The following is a 24,870-nucleotide window of genomic DNA, read 5'->3' as shown; positions in this document are numbered from 1 at the left end:
TCTGAATAAACCGTGTCCTTTCTGGACTGCCAGCAATGAGTGTGGTCTGAGGGACTGTGCTGTGCAGCCCTGCTCTCCTGTGAGTTTAACCCTCATATAGCAGCTGTAAACAGACTTTTACGCCCCCCCATTCAACCTGCTGTTAATGTCTGATCACTGTCTGTATAACTCATAACGATAGAGCCGCGCATTGGCATTGTTTCTTGTGAACCAACCTAATTGCTTTTGCATATCAAGATTAAATTGAGGGTGCAGCCGTTGTGTATTTAAATACCAAGTGTAAATGCAAAGACCTGTGGACTAGATTTAAATATCATTTAAAAAAAAAACTACAAAGATTACCTATTAATTCCAGGTGAAAGAGGAGAAATGGTCACATCAGACTGACTGAAACTGTCTATTCACAGAACGAGGTGCCCGAGGGGCTCCGATCCGCTCCCCACAACAAGGTGAGTATCTCAGGATCAGTAAGTGGCACAAACTGGCTGCGACTCAGATGGTCTTTTTATTTGTGTCCCATTTATTTAATCAAATCTGACAACAGTTTACCTTCTCCATATGTAAAGTTTACTGAGGATTAATGTCACTTTGGAAATGAATCAAAACTGGAGTCATACAGTAAGTAAACACACCCTCGTGCAATTTATCACTTAAGAAATCAGAAATCAGAAAGGGTTTTATTGCCAAATGTTGAGCGGGTTTACAACATTAGGAAATTGCTGCGGTGCTTCAGTGCAAACATACTGTTATAATACTGTTATAAATTAAGCTTAAATAGACATGAAAATAAATGCCAGACGACTCAAATACAGTTATTAAGAGGTGATGCAGATTCTTCAGTATTAACAATGTGTGTCGAGTCAGTGCAGTCTCTTCCAGTTACAGGGGAAAAATAGTGTAGACAGCTTCTAATTGATGAGTGCATCTACTGTGATGGGTTAGAGAGGAGCTGCTGTAAAGCCTTGAACCTTTTTGCTGTCAGCATCTTGTTTTGTGTTTTGTAAAAAGACGCAGGAATCTGTATGGAATTATTTATATGTCAAAAATCACGTGTGAGAAAAAGCATAATCTGAGCAAATAACTCTATTTCATTGCCGAGTTTTCCTTTACATTTCAGAACATCCATCTTTTATATCCCATGAAGTCTATGGAAAAAAGCGTTGCTTCTTCATTCTTTAGAGAGGGCCTGAGAGATTTCTCTCAGATTGTGAAAGGGATCGCTTGAGTCACTTGTGCAAAAAGAAAACAAGCAAAAACAAAAGAAAATCCAAAATGGCAATCCCCTCACAGCTCTCCCCCAAACTCAGCATAAAGACACGCTTTCTCATAATTATCTATTTTTTTCTTTTTTTACTCATCCTGTTGAAGACCTGATGACCTTTAGCTGCGTTGAGCATCTGTCCATCTTTCCGTTCACCCATTAACAATTTTTACAAGAGTCACGACTGCTTCTACAGCACAATTTAATCAAACCTTTACACAGTCAACAAAAAACTGGTCTTCATTGAAACTATTGTCAAGGTTTCATTTATTTTCTTCAGAGTTTTGAGATTTAAAAAAAATTCACTGATGCAGAACGTAGTTGAACCATATTATTATTATTATTATTATTATTACCTTTAGCTTAGAGACAGATCCACACTGCTGCTCAGCTGCCAAAAACATTTTATACCATCCATTAAATCTACAAATCCTCACAGTGTGGCCATATTTCTGGATTTGTTGCTAATGTGACAGTTTTGTAAATGTAATGTACTGTACTGTAGCACATTTTGCTTTTTATAAAGACTAATTTTGTTGTTGTTGTGGGTTTTACAGGAGGATGTAATGTTTAAAATTAAAACAAACAAACAAAAAGGTCATGGGATTCTAAAAAGTTTTATTTGCTAGTGCACTAGAGCACCTTTTTGCCACAATAAAAAACGTTTCTATGTTTAATGCTCGACATGTATTATAAAAAAATGTAATAAATCACATTTTTACATCATGGCATTAAAGTGAACAGGTTTATCTGCTGTATTGTGTTAGCAGTTAGCAGTTTTGTTACTTTCACTTTCAGCTTCCTGCTGTTAATGAGTCATCACAGCAAGTTTGATAGAATATAGCTTTGCTGCCCCTCAGATTTTCTCAGTAATTCATAGAATTGTAAATTTAAAGTTTGTGTGTGTGTGTGTGTGTGTGTGTTTCAGTATTCAGCAGAAGTGAACGAGCAGCAGGATGAGTGTGAGAAGGCGAAGCATCTGGGAGCTGTAGATGTCTCATTAAGGTGAGTCTCGTTCATTTTGCTCAGTTCTTTTCTTCTTCTAAAAGTGACTTTTTGACATTTTTTATTCAGACTGTTCTTTTGAGTAAATTGTGCACTGCATTGGATGAAACTGTCTGGAAGGCGGTTGGGTGGTGAGCATACAAGGCATAGTTCGGGTGAAAGCTGCTTCTTTAACCTGAAGAACCATACTCGTTATCTTTGCTATTGGGAACAAAATCATTAACATATAACTCAAATTATTTTCTGGTAACACGTTCAAGCGGGATACCAAAGTAGGATTTAACTTTCTTTTCTGACCTATGAACCTCCACACTGAGGTTGAGCACAACTAAGCCAACTGAGTGCTCTCCTTTTTGTTCCCAGCGCTGAGACCAGAGAGGCTCTGCTCGACTGGAACAAATATGACGACGAAGCAGAACGCTTCTGCGTGGTTGACGGTACGTCTCAGTCCAGCTGAATGAAGGAAGAAGCAAATTTGATACATTTTGATTACCAAAAATAATTGCTAATTGACACTAGGCAGAAATATGATAGTCAAATGCTGTAGATTGTAAGGCAACATGTGTACGTCAACAACAAAGTTAAAGAATGAAAATGTTTTGGAAACATAACAGATTATTTAGCTTAGCATAACTGAAAGGGAACATAAAGAATAGATAGTATGTCTTGTTTTTGGTAAGGGGATATGATTACAAGAGACATTTTTAGGGAATGTAATGCTATGTTTAAGCAGTATTAGGACTGACTATAAAACATACTCCAAGGAGTAGTTTTAGGAAACATGATTCAAGCAATTACAACACCGAAGATGGTGCAACATGTAGAAAATGTAATGAAACATAGGGATCCATTTCTCCAAAACCTTTGTGAAATGCTAGTGGGTAACTCCTCTTTCCTGAATAAATCCCCTCCACCACCACCCTCTGCTACATTCTGTCACATGTGGCTGACAAAAAAAGATGTTTTCATTATAATGACTTGCAGCTGAATAAAGGCTCACTCTTTTCCAGATGAAGAGTCACCAGACTCCCAGTATGTCGACTTGCTGCTGAATCCAGAACGCTTCACAGGCTACAAAGGACCAGAGGCCTGGCAGATCTGGAACAGCATCTATGAGGAGAACTGTTTCAAGTAAGCGTTCAGAGCCCACAAAATAAGTGACTGTAGTTTATACTTTAGCGTGATTCACAGTTCAAAAATAATCCCCAGTTATCTCACACTGGGACTTAGAGGTTGTTACCTCTTACTTCATCTCCTGTTTGAAATTGATTGCTTTAGCTCACTTTCAGCCAAGTTTTGAGGAGCAGGCGGATGGCTCTTCAATGCCCACAGCCATAGAGGTGTCCGCAGTGACCATGTTAGGGACATCTATATCCTCTGACATCAGAATAGTCTGAAGCCTGAGCTTTGGCTCACAGGGATGATTTGTATATAGAGTGACATCATGTTGCCATGTTTACTATCAACATCCACCACTGTGACCACCCTGTAATGAAAAGGAAACCTTTATGTGTCCTTCTCAGACCATATACTATCAAACGACCACTAAATCCCACCTCATTCCAGAGCAGCCCAGGAAGTGAAGGTAGGAATTCTTCAGTGTTATATCTCACCATTTTTCTAAAACAATTGCAGTTTTGTTTTGTTTTCTCCATTTCTGATGACACGTACTTTGTTTGCAGCGAGGACCTTCTACAGCTGGCTGGAAGGTAAGCTGATGCTACACCTTAAGATTCTCTTTTTGTCGAGTTTTCGATAAATTCTCTGCCTTTCTCTCTCAGGCCAGTGTGTGGAGAAAAGGGCTTTTTTCCGGCTTGTCTCAGGTCTGCACGCCAGCATTAACGTACACCTGAGTGCCAGATATCTGCTGGATGGTGAGGCAGAAAAAAAACAGCCCTTGTTCATTTTCTTTTTCCTTTTGTCTGAAGAGTCAAAATAACTGACACTCACTTTTATTGCCTTCTTTCCTTCAGACAGCTGGTTTCAGAAGAAGTGGGGTCACAATGTGTCGGAGTTCAGACAGCGTTTTGATTCGGAGCTGACGGTCGGCGAAGGGCCCAAGAGGCTCCGCAACCTTTACTTCCTTTACCTGATAGAGCTGCGAGCACTGGCTAAAGTTCTGCCGTTCTTCCAGCAGTCATCCTTCCAGCTGTACACGGGCAGACCCGAGGAGGACCAGAAACACAAGGAGCAGCTGCTGGACATCCTGCAGCTGGCCAGGTTGGTCTCAGACCACACCAATCATTGTTAGACTTTCCCTGAATAAAGGTATAATACAGCATGCCCTTTTTTTCTTGATACCTAGTATTCATGTTCTATAAATGAAAGATCAACCATATTGTGTTTTTTAACAGTTAATTTCACTCAAAGTGCACTAATTAGAAATGCCTGATTTGATATAGATTTACACTCAGGTTGTCAAGGTGCAGCTCGAAGATCTTGCCCTAGTTCTGCTGTGGATTTGACCCATGAAGCTGAGATCAGGGCAACTTGATGGTCAGATCAACTTCTGCAAGAGTCCTTGTACTTCTCGTGGCTGAAGTTTTCCTTGTGACTCTGGCCGTACGCTTGCCCTCGCTGTCATGCTCCAGAGTGAAATTGGCACGAGTCAAATAGCTTATTGACAACATCACTGTCAGTGTCAGTGATGTCTGTCAGTGCGCCCCAGGGCAGCTGTGGCTACAATGTAGCTTGCCATCACCAGTGTGTGAATGTGTGTGTGAATGGGTGGATGACTGAATGTAGTGTGAAGCGCTTTGGGGTCCTTAGGGACTAGAAAAGCGCTATACAAATGCAGGCCATTTACCATTTACCATCACAAAATGGATATGAATGTAAACATGTGGATGTGGATGGGTGGTGTTAGAAAGAAGTGAGCTCTGTTAGCACTCTGCACTCTGGGAAATGTAGGCAACAGATTCTGACATATGACACCTGTGGTTTTACAGCAATGCTTTTTAAAGTCCAACAGTTTAATCACAGTCCCTGCCAAGGTTAATATAGTTAGCTAAAAATAAACTGAAAACTACAACTAGATGTGAGAAAGTGTTGTAGTTCACTAATAATAAAAATAATAATAAAATAAAAACTAGACTTTTGAAAAAATTCAAACTAACTGGAGTGATTTTGAGAACTAACTAAAATGAAATACAAATGTCATTATAACTTGCTTGATAAGTCATGGATAGGTGTGTTTATTATAAACTGTGAGTCAACTGCTTTCAAGAAGTTCAGCGTGTTTATATTATTACACCTGTACCAATATCCCCAAATCTTGCCTCTGGCATATGCCCTCCTTGCAGTTTTAGTCTTTTTAGTGATCACTGTAACTAATAAAAACTAAACAAGTTCAAACAATAAAAACTAAACCGAAAAAAGAAATTGTACTCTTGAAACTAACTGAAACTACACTAAATTAATAACAAAAAGTCCAAATGAAATAACAATAAAAGCTAAAAACAAATTAAATAATACAACACTGTACTAACTCTGGTCACTTCTTCGCACTTCACACTTCTTTCTTTATTAATCTCTGTCTTTCTTCCACAGCACGTCTTTTATCCTGTCTTCCTTTTTTTACCGCAACCGGTCACGGCAGATTATTATTATTATTATTATTATTATTATTATTATTAGTAGTAGTAGTAGTAGTAGTAGTAGTATTATTGTATGATCGACCTTACAATATAAAGCACCTTGCAGCGACTTTTGTTGTGATTTGGCGCTGTATAAATAAAATAAAAACGGACTTCCATGCAATGTTTTGATGACGTTCATCTCCTCTTTTCTAGATCTTTCCCTTTGCACTTTGATGAGGCTTCTCTGTTTGCTGGGGATGAAAAGGAAGCAGCCAAACTGAAGGTCAGCAAGTGTTTCAAACTCTGCTGAAGTTATTGTTAAGTTATTGATATTGTGGACGTAATGCACCAACTGATTACATATTCACAGGGATGTTAATTAATATTTTCAGAATGCTCCCCACCCATATTGTTGATTGTTTGAGCTCATAAAATTCAAAATGATTTATAATTAACCTTCTGGTTTAACTGCATAAAAGCATTCAGTTGTATTCTAGCCACGCCAGTTAGAACTCTACGTGAAATTGTGCTGTAAAAACATTGATGCATCAAAAAATGCTCTAGCTGCAGAGTGAATGCAGATACAGAGATACGGGGAAGCCGATGCTTTGAAACCTTTTATCGCATTAACAAAGCTGCTGGGAGTGATCTTGTGTACGCAGGGTTGCTGCAAACACACAGTAATACTGACTGGAGTTGCAGTTTTAATTTGTGTGGGTAACTTTCAAGATTTAAAATGACCTGAGTTTTCTGTGAATGTCAGGAGGATATCAGACTGGCCTTCCTCAACATCTCCAGGATCATGGACTGTGTTGGGTGCTTTAAGTGTCGCCTGTGGGGGAAACTGCAGGTACCTGTTATTTTCCTCTTAGTGCCTCTTGTTAGCTTGTAGCGCTTCTTTTGTAAAGATGAACTTGATTTTTTTGTTTGTTTTGATCGCTGCCTCTCTTGTGTCACAGACCCAGGGATTAGGCACAGCCTTGAAGATTTTGTTTTCAGAGCGACAGATTGAAGCTCTGCCCAAATCCAGTAACCAGCGACCCAGTTTCCAGCTCAGCCGGCAGGAGATCGTCTCCCTGTTCAATGCCTTTGGAAGGTCAGAGAGAGAGGCTGTGGACATCAAGTCATACATGTGCCATATTTAAAAAAATCTCCTTAGTTCCAGCTCACACCCACTCTGCTCCTTGGAGAGCTTTTGTTGCCTGCGCGTTAGTTTATTATTGTATCTGAAGCACTTTTAAAACCTGAAAATGATTTTTGGATATGATAAATGAGCATGCGCCATTTATTATTCAGAAGCCTTCTATGCATCTCCTTTGCGAATTCCTTCTTGAGCTGAGTGCTTGAGCTATCAGGAAATTTAGACTGATATTTGAGTTACTAAATGCTTACTTTGTGTGTAAATACAAAAGTAAGTTTAATCAATATCAAACTCCTAAGTCTGTCACTTTAGAACAAGTTTATCTCTATAATAGGAACTTACATAAGTGAGTACTGATCTTATTGGAAATTCACACTCATTTAAAACAAAAGTTAAAACAAATATGTTCAACATGAAATCAAAATAGTGCAAAACTTGCCTAAATTTTCTGTAAATTGAGGCTACAATATAATATTCGCAGAGAAACTGGGTTTAATATTAGTTAAAACATACTGGAGTATTTTTTTCATTATTTTGTACTTATTATTTTAACTGTGTCCTCCTGAATCCTGCGCAGGATTTCCACGAGCGTCAGGGAGCTGAAGAACTTCAGAGTGCTGTTAGCAGAGGAGCAGTGAGGACATCCAGAGGAGTCTGCCTTCACCTGTTGACTCCTCTCTGATGGGGCTTTATTTCAACATGTGCACTTTTGTGGTCCCAGGCCACTGACTGCCATCTTTCCTACTGTCTTAAACCTGCTGAAATGTCGACTGAAAGATCAGCTTTAATCAGCCAAGTGTTTATTTTTCCTTAAAATAATGCATTGCTTTCTTTTGAATTAAACTAAAGTCATATTTAAAAAAACAAAAAACAAAATGACACTTTGTGGCATGGTTTAATGTTCCTTCAAGTGGTATCATTTTTTTTGCTGATGGAGAAACGTGCTTGTCTATTTTCAAATGCGCTTTGATCAATGAAATCACTTCAGTTGCTGTTTGGGAGCTGACTGCTAAGAATTCTGTCTCACCTGTTCACACCTGTGTTGTTGGGATTATGCTTTGCTCCTGAGGATGGCGCTGTTTGTCAAGAAAATAGATGAGAAACGTCAAATCTAAATTGAATGCGGGCCACAAATATGCAGTATGTCGAAAGGAAAACTATACAGGAATGGACACCAACGTTTAAAATTCATTATCACACTGATTCTCGTAACAGCCATCCTCTGTTTTCAGAGTCGCAGGTTTTCAGGTGCGTGTCCAGAAGTTATAATGAAACCTGTTTCCACCTGGGAGGAAGGTTTTGTAAACCATTCAGCACAGATCCCCAAAATATTTATATACTGTTGGTAATATTCCGATTGTACATTGTATTTGTGTATAAGTTTGGAGATTTAAAATTTAAAATGTATATATAAAAGTCATTTTATGAAAATGTAAACGGTAATAAAATTTTAAAATTATTTTTCAATGTTCTAAATTCAAAGCTGTTTTTTATTAAATAAATGTGAATATTTGTATTTGTAATTGGGCGTGGTTTGCGCTTATGTGTTCAGTGCCTTGGTCAGAGAGTCTGCGATGGATGTGTGAGAGCGCTGGAGGGCAGCATGCAGCCGCCCGCAGACAGTGAAGGGTTAACCTGTAATAGGATGAATGGATATTGTGGTGAGCAGCATCTGATTACACAGAAACGCCAGCAGGCACCGGAGGGGGGAAGACACGTCCGTACACCTACCAGCACAGACGGCGTTTGGTTCCTGCCAGGGAATACAAACGCGCTCCTTTTCCTTTTTTTAATTAGCGTTATCATTATTTTTTTCCCTTTCTCTCAGCGTGCAGGCTATAACTTTACTTTTCTTTTTTTTTTTAACCGAGCCGAGCAGGAACCGAGCCCGCCGTTATTATGGGAGTTTGTTGAAACAGTGCTGTGGCTGGAGGAGTGTAAATGGCTGAGAGAGGTCGACGGACGACTTGAGAGACAACTTGCAAGATGTCGCACTTTGTGGAAGCCTAAAAAAAAGGAGTATTTGTTTTTGTTTTTTACTGTTAGCGTGACAGGAGGTGGTGAAAGAGTAGGGGAGAGGCTGCAGCTCAAGGGGGATCTGGTGTTGGTTTGTTCCTCCGGCTCGGAGAGAAATAGGTAAGGCTCCTCACCTGCCTGCTGTCTGCACATGTTCACACCCTGAACACAGAACACTTTGCGATGGGAAAACTGCCCAATGCAAGCAACTGGAAAGAAGTGCTGCTGTTTTATTGTCTGCTTTTTGTCTTCCCAAAATGTTTCCAGGTGTATTTCATAGACTAGTTTTAGTTATTATTAATCTAGCTCTAAGTATAATCAGAAATACACCGTCTGTAATGAATATGTAAACATCCATGCAGTGACTATTAAACTTGCCATTTTTCGTATTCCCAACCAAAATGTGTAAGCTTACGCTTTAAAGCGGCACCAGGTGATTTTTGACCAGCAGGGGGCAGAAAACCCCCCAAACTCTCTACTTTACTTACGCAGCACCCCACCTGCTAAGACCATGTAGTAATTTAAATAGATTTTTAACTTTGTGCTATTATAATTCTGCCCTTTTGCTGCCCGTTGTTGTTGCTCATATTAATTAGTACCTGTAAGTGAGCCCAAAAAAACATGAATAACACACATGACCCTTGCAAGGCACAGCTTTAGCAAAGTGTTATAACAGAAATGCAGACAATGGCAGGTGTAGTTATGCAGTCTTTTTCCCCTTTCAGTTTGTCCATTGTTAAAGTGCTTTACAACTGTGCCAGTAGTGCGCTCCTCCAGTTATACTAGGGACAAACCACAGGACTGAAGCAACAGAATTTTAGCAATGAAACAGTTAAATATATATGTTTAATGTTTTACATGAGGAAAAAAAATATGCATACAGTGGCTCAAGTCAACTTAGCATGGAGAATTTGAGTTTGGGAAACAGTTACATGGTTGTCAGATTTACTGTTCCAAAAACTTTGATTTGCATCTGTAAACATAACCTGCACTAAAAGAGTGCAGGAATCGGGTTACTAGTGCTTATCATATGTATAAGAACCTGATTTATACTTAAGTCCATGCGAGTAAAAGAAGATGATTTAGGCATTTTAAAATGTGTCAGTGATCTGCCAGCATGAGAATTAAGATTTGAAGTAACTTGTGGAGAAAGGAGCAACAAAATCATAATACATTTTGTTGCTTTACCTTCATGACTTTAATGAAGTGTTGTTTCTGAGCCTCTGAAGAAAGTTTGGAGGCTATAGGAACCTCCCCCACCTTCAAGCTCTCTCCTGCCAAACAAGTTGAATTTCTTGGAAACAGGAGATATGTCAACAAAGACTGTTCACTCCCTCCCAGTCTGTCAGATCACTTGTTCTTACATACTCCTTGAAAAGATGAGTGGCTCTATCGTGCAGACCAGGAGGATGAATCACTTATCAAGAAAGTTGCATGAACCTGTTAGCTGATAGATGATTTCTTTTATCATTTCAGCTCTGTTTTCACAAACCCTGTTGTAGCTGCATTCATTCATGCTTGGGTTGAATTTTCTAGAAAGCGTGCTTCCATGCAGTCAAATGTGAACAGCAGGGGAAACAGGTTAATCTTCGGTCGTGTTGCCTGCAGCATGCAACAGATTGAGCTTAGACTCCCAGGGCCTACGTCCCGTTTGCAGGCTTTATGTTTCCGTGCTGAGCTGGAGGGAGCTGCCACGGAGGCTATTTTAGACCAGGATGGCCTCCGTGATGTGGTTCTGGTCTGGTTAGAAGTGAGCTGGGAGAACAGCTGTATGTGTCGGAACAAGGCTGAGTTGTCCTTTTCTTTGACTCAGTCTCTGGAACGCCATACTCTCTGTGATCTGCTTTCGTTTTTTCTGCTCTTGCCTCTCACTGCCAGAGAAGCGTCACATGGTTTGCTGTCGGTTAGACACGGAGCCTCGGGCTGCAGGCAGCAGCTGTCAGACGGTACAGGACTGCCGTCAGTGAGCGGGAAAGCGAAATGTGGCCAAAATGCATGATTGCATTTTGCACACAAATTGCTGACGGTGATGTTTGTTCTTAAAAATGACTCTTTTCATAGTAAAGGTTGCTGACCCCTCCCCGAGATGGAGAACCCCTATGCTTTCATCAAACTGTGTGGCTATTTGTTTCTACTTACAGGATGTTTTGGTTTGGATGAACACTGTTAAATAACAGTACTGGCAGCTAGATTTGACAACATACTGTTATTTTACAGTGTATCTACTGTGATCTAGCAGGTACTTCTTACTAGAGTAGGCAATTCTTACAAAAGTGAAAATTAAAATACAGTGCTGCGTAGGATACATGCACTTTTTAGGTGTTCTTGCTATAATCTTTGTAATCAGTGCATAACTTTAAAACCTATTAAAGTGAGAACTGTATCCTCTCAGTTGGCATTTTCCGTTTTCTGTAGGTTTTCATGTCTTTCTTGAACCATAATACAAAAACAAGGTTCCTCGCTGTTAATATTTTTCATCAAAATTACCAACATTTACAGCTGAACTCACCTGAACTCACAAGGAATATTACAGTTGTACAGATAATTGTGTATGTGCATGATTCCCGTAAATCTGGAAAGTTAGGTTAATGGGTAGAACCACAACAGACACATTGATGGGGCAAGATTATCGATTAAAGATAAGAAATGACGATTTCCCGGTTTCATCACAGTATTGACCCAATCGATATTCTAATGATGGATTTGATTCATTTTTAGTCTAGTTGGCAGTGAGGATCTTAGATTTTTTTTTTCACCTCTTCAGTCTGATTTGTGCTATTGTATTCTGAGTAATTACTGAAGTTATTCAAATATTATATCTGGAGAGACGTGGCCATAAAGTATCGTTTGACTGGTTGGTGGAAGCAGAAAATGATTCACCATCACTGGAAGTTATGCTTGATCTGCCCTCACACTACTATCCCACCTCTCATTAGTGAATTATTTGAAGCTGTGCTCATAATTAATCAGCTGTATTCATTGTTTGTGCTTTTAGTGGTGAGGATGGGGCTCTCAGCTCTGACTCTTAAAGCATTTGTCATCAGAAGTGAAACTTGGTCACATATCTAGTTATACTGGGAAGCACCCAAAAAGAGCCACTGTTTTGTGTTTTTTATGAATGGGTTCACAAACTGTGGCAGCTGATGAGAATCCGACACAAAGGTTTAATCTTCTGTGCCAGCGATCTTCAGCTGTGGCTAAATGTGGATTTAGATTTATCTGCTGATTATTAAAAGAACAGAGCGGTTTAGAGAGTAACTGCATGTCAGTCGCTGCAACCATCTGTCGATGTGATAACCAACTTTTTGTATCACAAATGTCACAACAACTGAGATTAAATGTCCTGAGTTACTAAACAAAACAGAGCTAGTCCTGCTTGTTTGGATAATTAGACTTCTTTGCTTTCTGATTGCTTGCTGCTGTCGAAAAATCTTCTACAAAAGAGCCTTGTGTTAGGCTGGTATGTTTTTTTTCTCCTTAAAGTAGTAATTAATGTTACCAACTAACCACAGGGTTATAAATTTTTTTTTTTTTTTTAAAGGCTTTCAAGTCTCTATAAGGTGGAAAAACCTTTTTTTAAAAGTTGAAATTTACAGTGTATGTCTGAACAAAGCAAAATCGCTGGTGTGTTCTTTTAACAACTTGCCACTCTGCTGCTAACTTGGTACTCTGGCAGAGGTATGAGTTAACTGCTCTGGCCTCCCTTTACAGGGGCTGCTGCTCTCTACCTGCTTCATTAACCCTCAACTACACACTCTGTGTGGTATTTCACTGTGACTCCCAGAATGTGCTACCCTCCAGCCAGCACCGGGCCGATATAACAGGCAGCTTGCCTAGCTAACTAACTGCTTGCTGCTTTGCTAACAAACCCCTCTCTCTTTGTCTCTGTGTGTGTTCTCCCTTTGCTGTTGCTTCTGCCCCAGTGGGATCTTCCTGCCCCTCTGTGTTTCTCAGACCTGCGGAGACGGAGGCCGTCTTCTGTTTGGACATCTGTCCATCTCTTTTTTTCGTCTCTCATAAGGTAAGTTTTGCTGTCGCTCTGGGCTCCGTATGGGAACAGTGTGTGGTTTGTGTGCTGGATATACACTATTCATAATCATGCCCATTGTGCCCCTGTAACATTTAACATGCTGCGCTTGCTCTCTGTCTCATCTGTCAGTAGCTTCCACCCGACTCCTACACATAATCCACTCAGTTTGTTGATGGTATCTGCTTGCAGCCCTGCAAAGCTCCACAATATCTCTTTAAGTCTGAAGACATTAGAAACGCATCAGCTCAATGAGTGAAGACAAAAAAATTAAACTACACATTTAAAAGTTGCGTAAGAGTCAACCACCTCTTGTCCCACCTTTCTTTAAATGATTCCTATTTTGTGGAGATGCCTCTTTAGTGTTGCCACATGCAAACTTAAGCTATTCTTTGCTGGAGTCATGGGTGTGCTGGTATAGCAGAAGTTGTTAAGTTGTTTAGCAGTCTGACAGCCTGACAGAGAAATACGCTGAACACTTCCCGCGTTCACCGTCCAAACGTTAGTGACAACCATGGCCGCTTGTTTCCTTCATGTTTAGAGGCTTTGTGCTAAACTGTACATTTTAATGCCTTCACACGAATGACTTGAGAAGATATTTTCTTATCAAGTCAAACAGTACTGACATGAACAGAAAGCATCTAGAACTGTCTTTAAAAAGTGAAAAGTCCTGTTTTAGGGAGATTAGCATTTGGGGGGGGGGCTGCTGTTGTGTTTTGTTTTGGTTTTTTTTGTTTTGTTTTTTTTTAAACCTGACATGACCATGAAATTTTAGCTGGGCAGCTAAGTAGCGCTAATAGCTAGCATAATTTAAATCTGCATTTCATTGTGATACAAACTTGTGAAGCAAAAAACAGGCTGAACAACTATTGTTTTAAACTGAAAGCTAAACATGATGAAACGGCACCCATCTGTCACTTAAAACAACCGTGCCATTATCTTCCTTTAGTCTAGGGTTTAATTTAAGCGACTCTGTATAAATACTCAAACATCACACACTTGTCATAAGTGGAAATCAGCTATAAAGGGAAATCATTTTAAGTCTGGGCTTGCTTTTAGGACCAGTTTTGCCTTTTAGTTTTTCCAAATGTAAATTTCCACTGTAAGGAGAAAAGTTCCATAAGTTTTTTGTTTGTTTGTTTCAGACTTTTTTTGGGGGGGGGAGAGAAATATTTGACTTCCTGATTTGTCCTCAGTAGCCATTTCAAGCTAAAGATAGTTGTTTATTAAAGCCAAACGTGATGACTTTCAGAGTATCCCATATTGTGGTTTATTGTTGCCAACAGCAATTATTATGTAATCACTGTGAGCATGGTTAACATTTTCTTTCTTTAAACAGTCTCTCATTTTGCTCAGAATCACACAGCAGTGGTCTGATACACAGCTAGTTCCCAGGCTCTCATATGCAGCCAGCTGCTGGCAGGAACTGGAGCAGAGAAGAATCTCCAAGTGCTCCTCTTTTTAGAGGTTTAAAGCCTCCGGGTCCTCGTGAACCTACAGTGCATAATCTCACATACTGAGACGTAGCTGGAATGCAGACGAGCTTTCAGACTAGTGGTCGCGTGGGCCTCCCCAGGCTTCATGTGTAGGAGCATATAGCCCTGGCACTGCTGCAGGGAAACTGTTGGTTTACATTAATCAGATTAGTGGCCATGAGTTTTCCAGTGGGGCTTATGAGGTCTGGACCTGCCTCTCTATCTCATCCCTCCCTCAGCTGCTCTTTCCCCTCCTCCTCACTAGTCTGACCCACTTCTCTAAAAACCAACAACCAGAATCTCCTTCTGTCTCTCTCTCTCTTCCCATCACCCACCTCTTTAGCAGGGACACATTAGATTCACAGGTCAATAGATTGTGTACTGGATGAGATGATTTTTCCATTTTTTGTCACTGATTGCTGTGCTTCTCAACAGAGGTGCTCTGTATAAAAAATTAAATAAACTAAGGAAAAACTAATGAGCAGTCTGGTCTAGGCTTAGAGATATCTAATCTTTCTTACTTTCTTGGGTTTTCATCAAAGTGTATAATGGTGTTTATGATTTTAAAAGAAACGAAGGCAAAAAAAACCCAGCTGCTTTGTAACAGAAGTTATTGTAGCTAGGGATGTGATGAATTAGCTGGCAAGGCTACTAATCTTTGTGACCCCTGGGAAATGTTTTTTGTTACAGTTGTTATTATTAATACCACCAACACCAATTTGCTGTTGTTTTACCCAGCACAGAAAGAAGGGTCCCGGTGCTGGCACTGTTAGTGTTGTTTCCACTGGTATCTTATTTTTAATTTAACTGATAAGCAGATCATGAGCTGTGGACACCCTGAATTCTTCCATAGGCTTTTTCAGGTGGTTTTGACTGTTGTTCCTGCAGCACACGGTGTGACAGCCCCCTGCTTTCTAAAGGCAAATAGTTCACACACTTCCATGTTGGCCTTTTATCAGTGGGTTCAATTTGCAGTCACCTGTTTCACAGCTCACTGAGCTCAGCTAAATGTATATCAGGGTACTTAGAAATGGTGTTTATTTAACTGACAGGATTGAAGAAGTTATGGATGCAGGGGCGCAACCAATATTTTTAGTGGCCCCATATGGCCACCCCTATGAAAAAAATTATGGAGGAGTCCCTGTGTGGATGGCAGCACTTACGATAGAGTTATATAATAAAATAAAAAATCAACTTAACTATCACTCACTATTCATAGATTTATGTTAAATTACAAGTCTGAGGTGTGCTAAAAAGTGAAGCTTAAATGTACCAGCTGATAAAATTGAAAGATTAAATGTGTGTTTGTTGTGCTTTGAATGTCAGTTGTAACCGCTGTGTGTCCAGTCCATGTATTTTTTCTTCTACCCCGTCAGAATCAAGTGTTGTATTCATCACATCAGTTTAATATATAGTCACTCTGAAAGTTTACTTTATACATATATGATGGTAACGTCAAACTTTTGGTCCACCGCATTGGTCCACACTGAAATATTAGTTGGACAATATAACGGCTTGCTCTGAAATTCTTCAAACAATACACTACCTACCTACCTACCAACCTTACCCCTTAGCCACATGAAGTACAAAGAGGCCAGCAACAGATGGTCTGCCCTGATCTTGGCATCGTGAAGTCAGTCTGGGATTACTTGAAGAGACAGGGGAGACCAAGACGGACTAAATCCAAATAGGAAATCGAGCAAGTTCTTCAGTGCTGGTTTGTAGCTAGTTCTGACTTAGCGCCGTTTCAGAACCAGAATGGATTTCAAGCTGTTGAAATGAAAAACACTGAGAATGGACAATGTGATGCATCTGTGAATCATCTATGAATTTATTGCAGTAATGTAGTGATTCAAATGAAATACAGGACGCTTGAAACAACAGCAACTGGCACCCCTTCAAGCAACAATTCCAGCTGTATTTTGCAGCGGTAGTGTTACTGCTTGCAGTAGCAGCTCTCAAGCTTTTGAAGTATGCATCGCATTTGTATATGAGCCAGATGATAAAGAGAAGTTTTGACAAAAGTTATTTAAAAGTTGTAGTAAGAAAGAAAGGCATGTCGCAGAGATTCATTAAGAGATTAAACTCATTCTTGCTGGCACAAGTTAACCTTTTCCAGAAATGGGGACACATTTAAGAATTTTTTAAAAATTATTATTATTAGTAGGACCCTTTTTGTTCTTGTGGCACTTTTTCTCTTTTTCCCCTCCATTTTGTCAGTAATCAAAGATGAACCAGACCTGTTCTCTAAATAATGGATTGAAGGATAAAATGACTGATGTTTAAGAGTTGTGTGGTGAGACGGATGCCTTAGGACAGAAGCACAAGGAGAAGTTGAGGTGTAGATTTTTATTGCTGGTGTCATTTGATATGTGATTGATTTATTTGGCTGACTGCATCCATGTTTTGTTCACATGTGCACTTCTGCTTGGTTCATCATGCTTGACAAACCGGCCTAACATGCTTTATGAGTTTTGTTGCTGTGCTGTAGAAACCACATCAAAAAGTTCTTGTGTGTGATGTTGTGGTAAACCTATTTCTAGCTGCTCTGTGTTTTGAGTAGTTCAAAAACATCTGTCTTAAGTCACATTTGAAATTTGCTAAGCTTATCAAGAACAGTGTTCATCTTGCGGATGCATCTTATTGCTCGTCTGTCACATTTGTGACACTCATGTCTCTTGTGTTTCAGTCTTTAACAGCTTTGTGGCTCCCATCACTTTTGCTCTCTTTCAACAGTCCTGCTGTTCTGTGCAGGTCAGGCCTGACGGTCTGCTGCCCTGTTTCAGATCAAGGATTGGATTCCTTCAGGTGGTTAATGGAAAAACTAAACGAAAAACTGAGCCTGAGGCCACTCTGACAAAACATTCTTTCAGCTGCGATGGAAGACATCTTTCAAAACATTTCAATGAGGGAACAACTCGCCTGGATCTGCCCAGAAGTAATTATGCCCTATTATAAAGCAGAGCCAAATTGTATTCTTAGACTCTACCAGAGTAGCTTTGCATGATTTACTGTTCAAAATAATCCTTATTTAACTCGTACTGTGCCTTGGGAAAACACCAAAGTTTATTCGTTATCTGAAATAAACAGTTTTAGTATCTCTTTCTCTTTACCCTTAGTTTTGGGATTGGCTGCACCCTGTAAACAAAGGGTTTGACTGGCAGGTGGGTGGGGCTTATGTCCTCACTGCCAGAACTGTTTTTTTTTTGTTGTTGTCTTTTTTTTACTTTGATAGCAATCCACGAGTTGAAAAGGGGATTATAGTGAACTTTTGGCTCATAGAAACTACACACACAAACCTCATAGTATGTTACTTGGTTAATGTTTAATATGGGTTTCCACTTTTGTAACAGTAATTGTGTGTGTGTGTGTGTGTGTGTGTGTGTGTGTGTGTGTGTGTGTGTGTGTGTGTGTTAGAAATCAAGAAATCTCAATTGGCCAATACAAAAAAAATCTGTCATCTGAGCAAGTTATCAGAAAGAGTAGAAGCTAAGTTCTTGGCAGTTATCATAAACAAATCTGTTTGTTTGAGAGCATATGGCACACATTTTGTTGTCTTGTGGGTGTACAAACTCACTACTCATGTAACCTCTGAAAAACCCTCTTCACTGTCGGACTATACTGTTTGCAGTTCAGCAGAATTGGTCTGTTTTCCCTGTGTTTGTGAATTGGCTCGCACTGAGGGGATTGAACCCAAGTTCACGATAAGTGACCAGAAGCAAGTAAACATTCTCAAACAACACAACCACAGCCAGATGAAGGGGTCAAATGAACTCGCCACATAAACCAAACACACTCATCTGACCATCTGTTCATGGATCATTCAGGATCTATGACCTCTCTAAATCCTCATGGACCAATCACAGGAAATTACTTAGAAAGTCTTATGTTAGGTATGTGGAATTTTCCATCTTTTTCCTCTATGGATTGAAGTTTATTTTGTTCATGAAATGAAACATGTCCTCCATACACCAGGTAGCTACAGTGACTCTTTGTTGTACAAGCACTGCTTCAGATGTAAACAACTACCCAAAGACTTACAGAATCAGTAACAGTATAATACAAGTTCTTAGTACCAATCCCTAGTAATGGTATGTTCAGCACAGGTTACTGTGTCCAGCTAATAATGTCTGTCTGTCTGCCTGCTTTAGACTAAACAGTCTAATCCCTTTAATGTAGGTTGTGGGTAATGTGTGACTGCTGTATACAGACACAGACACGCTCCTGAGACTTTATGGGATCTTCCTTCCAATGCTCACTGTGTCTGTCTGACTTAGTTTTAGAAATGAAATTTAACAAAAGACATTTATACCAGTAGCCTGCTGGAGGTCATTTTGTAGCTCTGGCAGTGCTCATCCAATTCCTCCTTGCACAAAGGAACAAATATCAGTCCTGCTGATGGTTCAAGACCCTTATGGCTCTGTCCAGCTCTCCTAGAGTAACTCTGGCAGCAAACCTTCTAGAAATGGCATGTATTGATGTGCCATTGTGATTGTTCGGCCACTAAGTTGGCCTCTGCAACCTCTGTAGGGTCTAGGTATCGCCTCACACTACTAGTAGTGACACTGACCCTAGTCGCCAAAGCAGCTGAAACTGATTAACATCCACATATTCATACACACCCCAGAGGGGGGGGAAAGGAGGAGCAAGACAAGGATCTGTCACGGAAGGACAGGCCCCTGCACGGTATCTACCAGCGCTAGATAGAAGAAGTGGCAGATATCAAGAAATTCTACTAATGGCTGAACAAAGATGAACTGAAAGACAGCACAGAAGCACTAATCATGGCAGCACAAGAACACAAGACGGGGTCGCCAACACCAGACAAAACCCCATGTAAGGCTATGCAAAAATGCCCAACGACTAACTGGTGATGGCTAACCAACCAGCCATAGTAGTGATGGACAAGCAGAGGAAGAGGATTATAGTAATAGATTTAGCTATACCAAGTAATAGCAACATCGGGAAGAAGGAACACGTGAAGATTGTTCCTGCCAAGAACTAAGAAGAGCTAGAGAAGATGTGGGAGGTGAAGGCAACAGTGGTCCCAGTGGTAATCAGAGGTGTGTGTGTGTGTGTGTGTGTGTGTGTGTGTTTTAAAAGAAGAGAAGTGAAAGAGCAGAAACATAAATGGTTTAGGTTAATTCTAGTTTAAAGTTTGGGCAGAGTTTAAAATACACACACTGGTTAGATGTGATTAACAGTTTGGCAAAGTTTCATTTAGGAATAAAATACTGATTCAAATCATCGTTTACTGTTGGATGATACAAGGTTGGGCATAGTATTAAAACACTAGAAGCAAAATATAAAAAGCCTTTATTAGCAGGCTGCTCTGTGCTCCCCTACCTAAAAGCAGTTCTCTTTAGACCACATGAATGTTGTAACTTTTTGGACTAAAATGTATTTCAAAATGCTCCTCATCTCTACCAACTATCTGCTGAGCATGTTGCACAAATTCTGGTGTCAACCTGTAAACATGTGAAATAACCTCTTCAGTCCTCCCACCAAAATTTTCCAAGCTCTACAACCATTTTGAGGCTCTACAATATTGACTACTGTCATGTTGTCATGCCCTCCATCATAAAGCTGTTTTGGTTAAGCCTCTGTTGAACTTCCAAAGAAGCAGTAATTGGCAATCCAGGGCCAAGTCCATTTTCACATAGTGCCTCATGTCCCAGCACGCTGGTGGCAGATGCCTCTGCTGTTATTGACATACTTAACACTCAGCAGTGACACTCATATACACGGTTATCCTTTTGTTGATTTCACTCACTGCCTGATGTGGATTAAATGTGTGGGAGGTGTGGTGTTACGGTGTGTTTTTGGATCATCAGCTTTTGGTTAATCTGGAACGTCACTCTCCTCAGACACACCACACCCCCTACACACAGTCGGACACACCTACAATTACATATGAGAGCTATGTCCTTTTTATTCACGGTTAACTCAGATATCTGCCCTAAGTGAAGGCTTGCTACTCCGTTGTTGCATAACTGGCAAAACTGCAAAGCTAATTTATGTTCACTCCCACATTGTTCCCTGCAGATCTCACCAAGGCTACTGTTGTACTCTGCACCTAATTTAGCACTGGTCTGCTCCCAGCACTGACACATTGGGAGTTATTTACGGTGAGAGTGAACAATGTGAGACTCAGGAAGGAGGAAAAATAATCCGGAACCTCTCAGTCTTGTCAAGTCGAACTTGTAGAGCATGGTCTCACAGAGAAAATATTCAAACAGTGATCAAACTTCTAGAAAATGATGCACATAGTAAACGGTTTAGGGAAAAATCTCTTTAAACTAGTTACAGTTCATTTATATAGTTATTTTACTTGTCTTTAGAAAAGAGGCAGTTATTTATTGAAATCAGGCTTCATTATTGACAGCCCTTTCTCTTCATCTACATCTCCCCATTGTTGTGTCTTACAACTGATCTCTTTGTGTTTATTTCTAACTTTAACACCAACATGTCATTCAGCTGCATTGTACGAAAACTTTAATTTAAGTGTCAAAATACAATATTTTATTTGACAATAAAGCTCTTTGAGTTCATACTTTTCTATTGCAGTGGGAACTACCAGAGAAGGTGTTTTGTAATCCGTGGCCACTCCAGGTGTACAGATAACTCCAACATGCTATAGTTGCAAGATGCAACTTACAGAACTTAGGGGGTTTAGGATCAGGGTTTGGGTTATGATTGTGGTTATGGTTATAGGGCTATAGTTAGGGTTATTTTTTGATGTGTCATGGGATGATGTTTCCACATCGCAAAACTGTGACATCACTAGTGTGACTGGTCACTTGCATTGTTGAGTCTGGAGTAATGGGATTTAATGGATATTAGTGTTGTTGATCCAGGAATGGCACCAACATGGCAATATCAGATGGCAATATCAGATCGAGCAACAAGTTGTATCCACAAACTCTGACTGCAACATGCAAGTCACGTTCTGTGTTAGATCCTTCCATTAAAAACACCACAGACAGGGTGGGGAGGTCCAGTGCACTCATTCTGATTCGTAAACTAAGCAGTTGACTCCTGCAGGTGTCCACCTGCCAGTTAAAACACCCTGAGGAAACTGTCCACGGAGGCTTGTACCCCAGAGATTGCTGCTTAGTGTTTTGTAGATCCAGATGGAATTTAAATTTGAAGATGTCTGTGGTCTGACCCACAAGCCCTGGGTAATGGGTGCTGCAAGTAGTGTGGTAAAGGGCCTCTCCACTTTGAACCCCTCATGCCATGCTCCTTCTCATTTTTAATGCATAGAGTTTGTTTTTGTTTATAATGTTTGTAAAGATGGGTATGGTCTAAACTCTTTGGACTGGTCTGACCGTTTGAAAGGTTATGTATGTTTTGTGTATCAGTTATTACATTGGCATTAGCTGCTTGCAGACCAAAATGTGGCACACGAATCTTTTAGCTTTTAGCAAGAGGTGAGATTTGAGTTTGTGTTGAGGTTAAGTGAGCCGCTAGGCCTCGAGTAATGGTGTGTTTGACAAGTTGTTGTATCTGCAACAGGAAACCGCCTGGCCTTGACAAAGGGTTTTGTCCAATTGGAGGATAACACGGAGGAAGTGGATGTATGGGAAAGCCAGGTCACAGTAAACTGTTGGTAGAGTTCCTGCAGAGCTACAAAATGTAAAAAATGAATCCCCTCGAGTTCAGTTGCAGCTGAATTTAAAATGCAGGTTTGCTCTTTGGTTTTGCACAGTTGTGCATCGTGCTTTGCTTTTAAGAAAGTATTTCACAAAAAGGGATTGTTTGTAGTGAGAATACACAAAGCAACAGTCTGTTAATTAGTTTCCCTGTTTGTGTTTTCTGTGCATTGGGATGGGCCATAGATGCACATAGTTGGTATCATGTGCGTTCCTGCCACTGGTGTCACACGAGTCAACTCATCTGCAGGTTGAAACTACAGTACTCAGTCCTCCAAACAAATATAGATGTCAACTCACCAAGTTATTTATTTTTTCCTTTCTTATTAGCTTGATTTTTGTACAAATGTTGTGCTTCCTGTCATCTGAAAGAAGTCCATTGTGTATAAAGAGGAGTGGACCGACTGCGCACGACAGGGTATCGGCATTTGTAGGACGCACACCATCCAGCTCTGTGCAAAAAAAACAAACTGAGCAGAGCAGCCCTGAGGTCAGAGAGCAGTGAGGACTCTTTGGCTTTCTGTGTCAGCTGATGGGGAGCTGCAGTTTGCCAGAAGCTGAAACTGTAGAGCTGCTTACAGTGGAGCAATAAGACTGGAGACTACTGGGTTTGATAACCCCAGAAAAAAGAGGAGACGCGTCTTTTTAAGAAACATCTTCTAAGGAAATCCTGAATGGCCACAAATGTTCCTGATCTGCCGAAGAGGATTAGGGCCACTGGAAATAAAATAAAAAAAGAGTTCTGACTTTTCTCAGAATTCTGACTTTAATCTCAGAATTCTGAGATTAAAGTCAGAATTCTTTTTTTTTTTTTTTTTTTTTCTTTCCCCCAGTGGCCCCAATCCTCTTCCGTACCGATCCTCTTGACAAGGAGGTTGTCTAAATGTGTCCGTGTCAGCAGGATTATTTAATAAAATTTAAATTTCACATCATATTTTGACAAATTAATATGAATATGACATAAGAAAAAGATGGGGAAACCTGGTTGTGATGTTCTCGAGAAAATATCGCAAGTTAATCTGGATCCAGAGATTCACTTCCTGCATGAATTTTCAGACAGGTGAAAGCATGCAGCCTTGGACTGCGCTTGTTGACCTTTCGATCATATTACATGATTATAAGTTAGGAGGTGCAGTTTGTCCCATTTGTCATGTAACTGTAGGACTTCAAGCTCTTAACATCTCTTCAGTGTTTGCTTAAGTTATTTTTCCTGTTTCCTGTCCATGATAACACCTGCAGCTTTAAAACATTTTTAAAAATTATTTTACGCAGCTGTTTTCAAAGGTGACCTCAAGTAAGCAAAAAAGGTCATTTTGCTTCCTCTATTAGGCTTTTGGTCTGGGGATAATGATGGTGTGTACTTGATTTATGCTTGTAGTGAAGTGTATGATTATGTCAGGGTGAAACACCGTCTCCAGGACATCAGTGTTTATCAGAGTCTCAGTGTGAAACAGCCGTATCTTGTCACAAGTCCAAGATGAGGGCTGAGCTGTGGATTTCCCAGAAAGCGTCACTAGGCAAACAAACCAACTGGTGCTCGAGAATAAATATACAGAGAGATGAAATGAGCTGTGACGTATTCATAGAGCAGGTAGACTCATTCCTTAAAAATTATGTTTTAAAGTTTCATTGTTTTTAAATTAAGTGTCGGCCGCTGTTACTCTGGTTAACCAGGCTTTTTCCAGTTAGGGCTTTTTAATTTGGAGTAGAAAGTTGAAGTGCATAGATGTACTTGGAATCAAACAAGATCATGTCAGTGAACCTGTTAAAATTTAATTTACATTTTTTTTTTTCTCTCTTTCATGCTTCTTTCGGGTTTTTCTCCTCCTCAGTTTCTTCTGTAGCCGCCATCATTCTGTGCTGTGGGGCCGACCCCAAGATGTCTTCTAATGGAGACCTAAGTGAGCTGGGGAGCTCTGAGAGCTTCTGGGAGGTACAGTAGTAACACTTTAATTGCTGTCGTACATCAGCCGCTCTACAAAACTTAAAACAACACTTAACTTTTTATAGTCTGAGTCTTATTATAGCTGCAGTGTTTCAGCCTGCAGACACAGGTTTCTACCCACTCATGCTACTAATTAACCTAACAAGTTGTGAGCTTTCCAACAAGTTGCTTTTTTTCTTATTGGGGTTACGCAACTTTACCAGTCTTTTCTGGCCCGTCTTTCAACTTTTTTGAAAATTCTAATTAAAAAAACATCCTTTTTGAATTTTTTTTAAAATTTTCAACCTTTCATGTTTTTCACTGTTTAAATGTTTTCCAAATCACTGCGATTTAACACCACCAACTCTAGCCTGTGAAAGGATCAACACCTGGCTCAATGTGTTCAGCACATGAACATGTCTATTTAGCTGATCAACAGCACCTGAATGCAGAATAACTAAGAGGCCGAAGCAGCCAGATAAGTCAGTGTGTCAGTCAGCCGGGTCTCATTACATGCTTTTATCTAAAGACCGAAGACTGACTTCTTCACAGCCTTCCATGTTGGGAAAAATACACACTCTCATCTCCAGTGGCTGTATTACCTTTTGTCTCCCCTTTTTTGTTTTTTTAATCTCAGTTTCGATCATCTCTATATCATTTATCCACCAAATATGCTTCAGTCCAAACTGTTGTTGCTAATGTCTAGATACAACGATGACATGAATAGAACTCAGGGAGTGACTGACGCTGTTCTATTTCCTCGCTCCTGTTTGGTTCGTTGGTGTGTC

General features: G+C 40.1%; 2 protein-coding genes across 5 annotated transcripts in view; both read left to right on the top strand.

Annotated features, from left to right (window-relative positions):
- Window positions 1-8,527, top strand: part of ero1a (endoplasmic reticulum oxidoreductase 1 alpha) — a 9,996-nt gene extending 1,469 nt beyond the window's left edge. Inside the window, exons 3-15 of the mRNA XM_086294456.1 lie at window positions 1-79; window positions 408-449; window positions 2,190-2,266; window positions 2,630-2,703; window positions 3,277-3,397; window positions 3,790-3,851; window positions 3,949-3,975; window positions 4,048-4,140; window positions 4,240-4,486; window positions 6,058-6,127; window positions 6,608-6,694; window positions 6,804-6,940; window positions 7,563-8,527. The exon at window positions 1-79 is cut by the window's left edge and continues 5 nt beyond it. Of these exons, the coding sequence (XP_086150582.1) occupies window positions 1-79; window positions 408-449; window positions 2,190-2,266; window positions 2,630-2,703; window positions 3,277-3,397; window positions 3,790-3,851; window positions 3,949-3,975; window positions 4,048-4,140; window positions 4,240-4,486; window positions 6,058-6,127; window positions 6,608-6,694; window positions 6,804-6,940; window positions 7,563-7,623 (1,177 nt within the window). The 3' untranslated portion in view covers window positions 7,624-8,527. The remainder of the gene's footprint in view (window positions 80-407; window positions 450-2,189; window positions 2,267-2,629; window positions 2,704-3,276; window positions 3,398-3,789; window positions 3,852-3,948; window positions 3,976-4,047; window positions 4,141-4,239; window positions 4,487-6,057; window positions 6,128-6,607; window positions 6,695-6,803; window positions 6,941-7,562) is intronic.
- Window positions 8,528-8,655: 128 nt separating this feature from the next.
- Window positions 8,656-24,870, top strand: part of pacsin3 (protein kinase C and casein kinase substrate in neurons 3) — a 34,144-nt gene continuing 17,929 nt past the window's right edge. Inside the window, exons 1-3 of one of the 4 annotated variants that reach the window (XM_086294452.1) lie at window positions 8,656-9,121; window positions 12,925-13,022; window positions 23,991-24,091. In XM_086294452.1, the coding sequence (XP_086150578.1) occupies window positions 24,038-24,091 (54 nt within the window). In that variant the 5' untranslated portion in view covers window positions 8,656-9,121; window positions 12,925-13,022; window positions 23,991-24,037. Of the gene's footprint in view, window positions 9,122-12,924; window positions 13,023-13,792; window positions 17,442-23,013; window positions 24,092-24,870 lie in introns of those variants that run through there. The other 3 variants (XM_086294454.1, XM_086294455.1, XM_086294451.1) reach the window with 3 other exon arrangements.

This window comes from Aulonocara sp. 'chitande type north' Nkhata Bay, linkage group LG1 (genome assembly GCF_057382095.1).
Source record: "Aulonocara sp. 'chitande type north' Nkhata Bay isolate Kocher_YH1m ecotype deep benthic linkage group LG1, A_spYH_male_GT1.1, whole genome shotgun sequence".
In the NCBI taxonomy this organism is placed as follows: Eukaryota; Metazoa; Chordata; class Actinopteri; order Cichliformes; family Cichlidae; genus Aulonocara; species Aulonocara sp. 'chitande type north' Nkhata Bay.
This window is presented reverse-complemented; position numbering and strand designations above follow the sequence as displayed.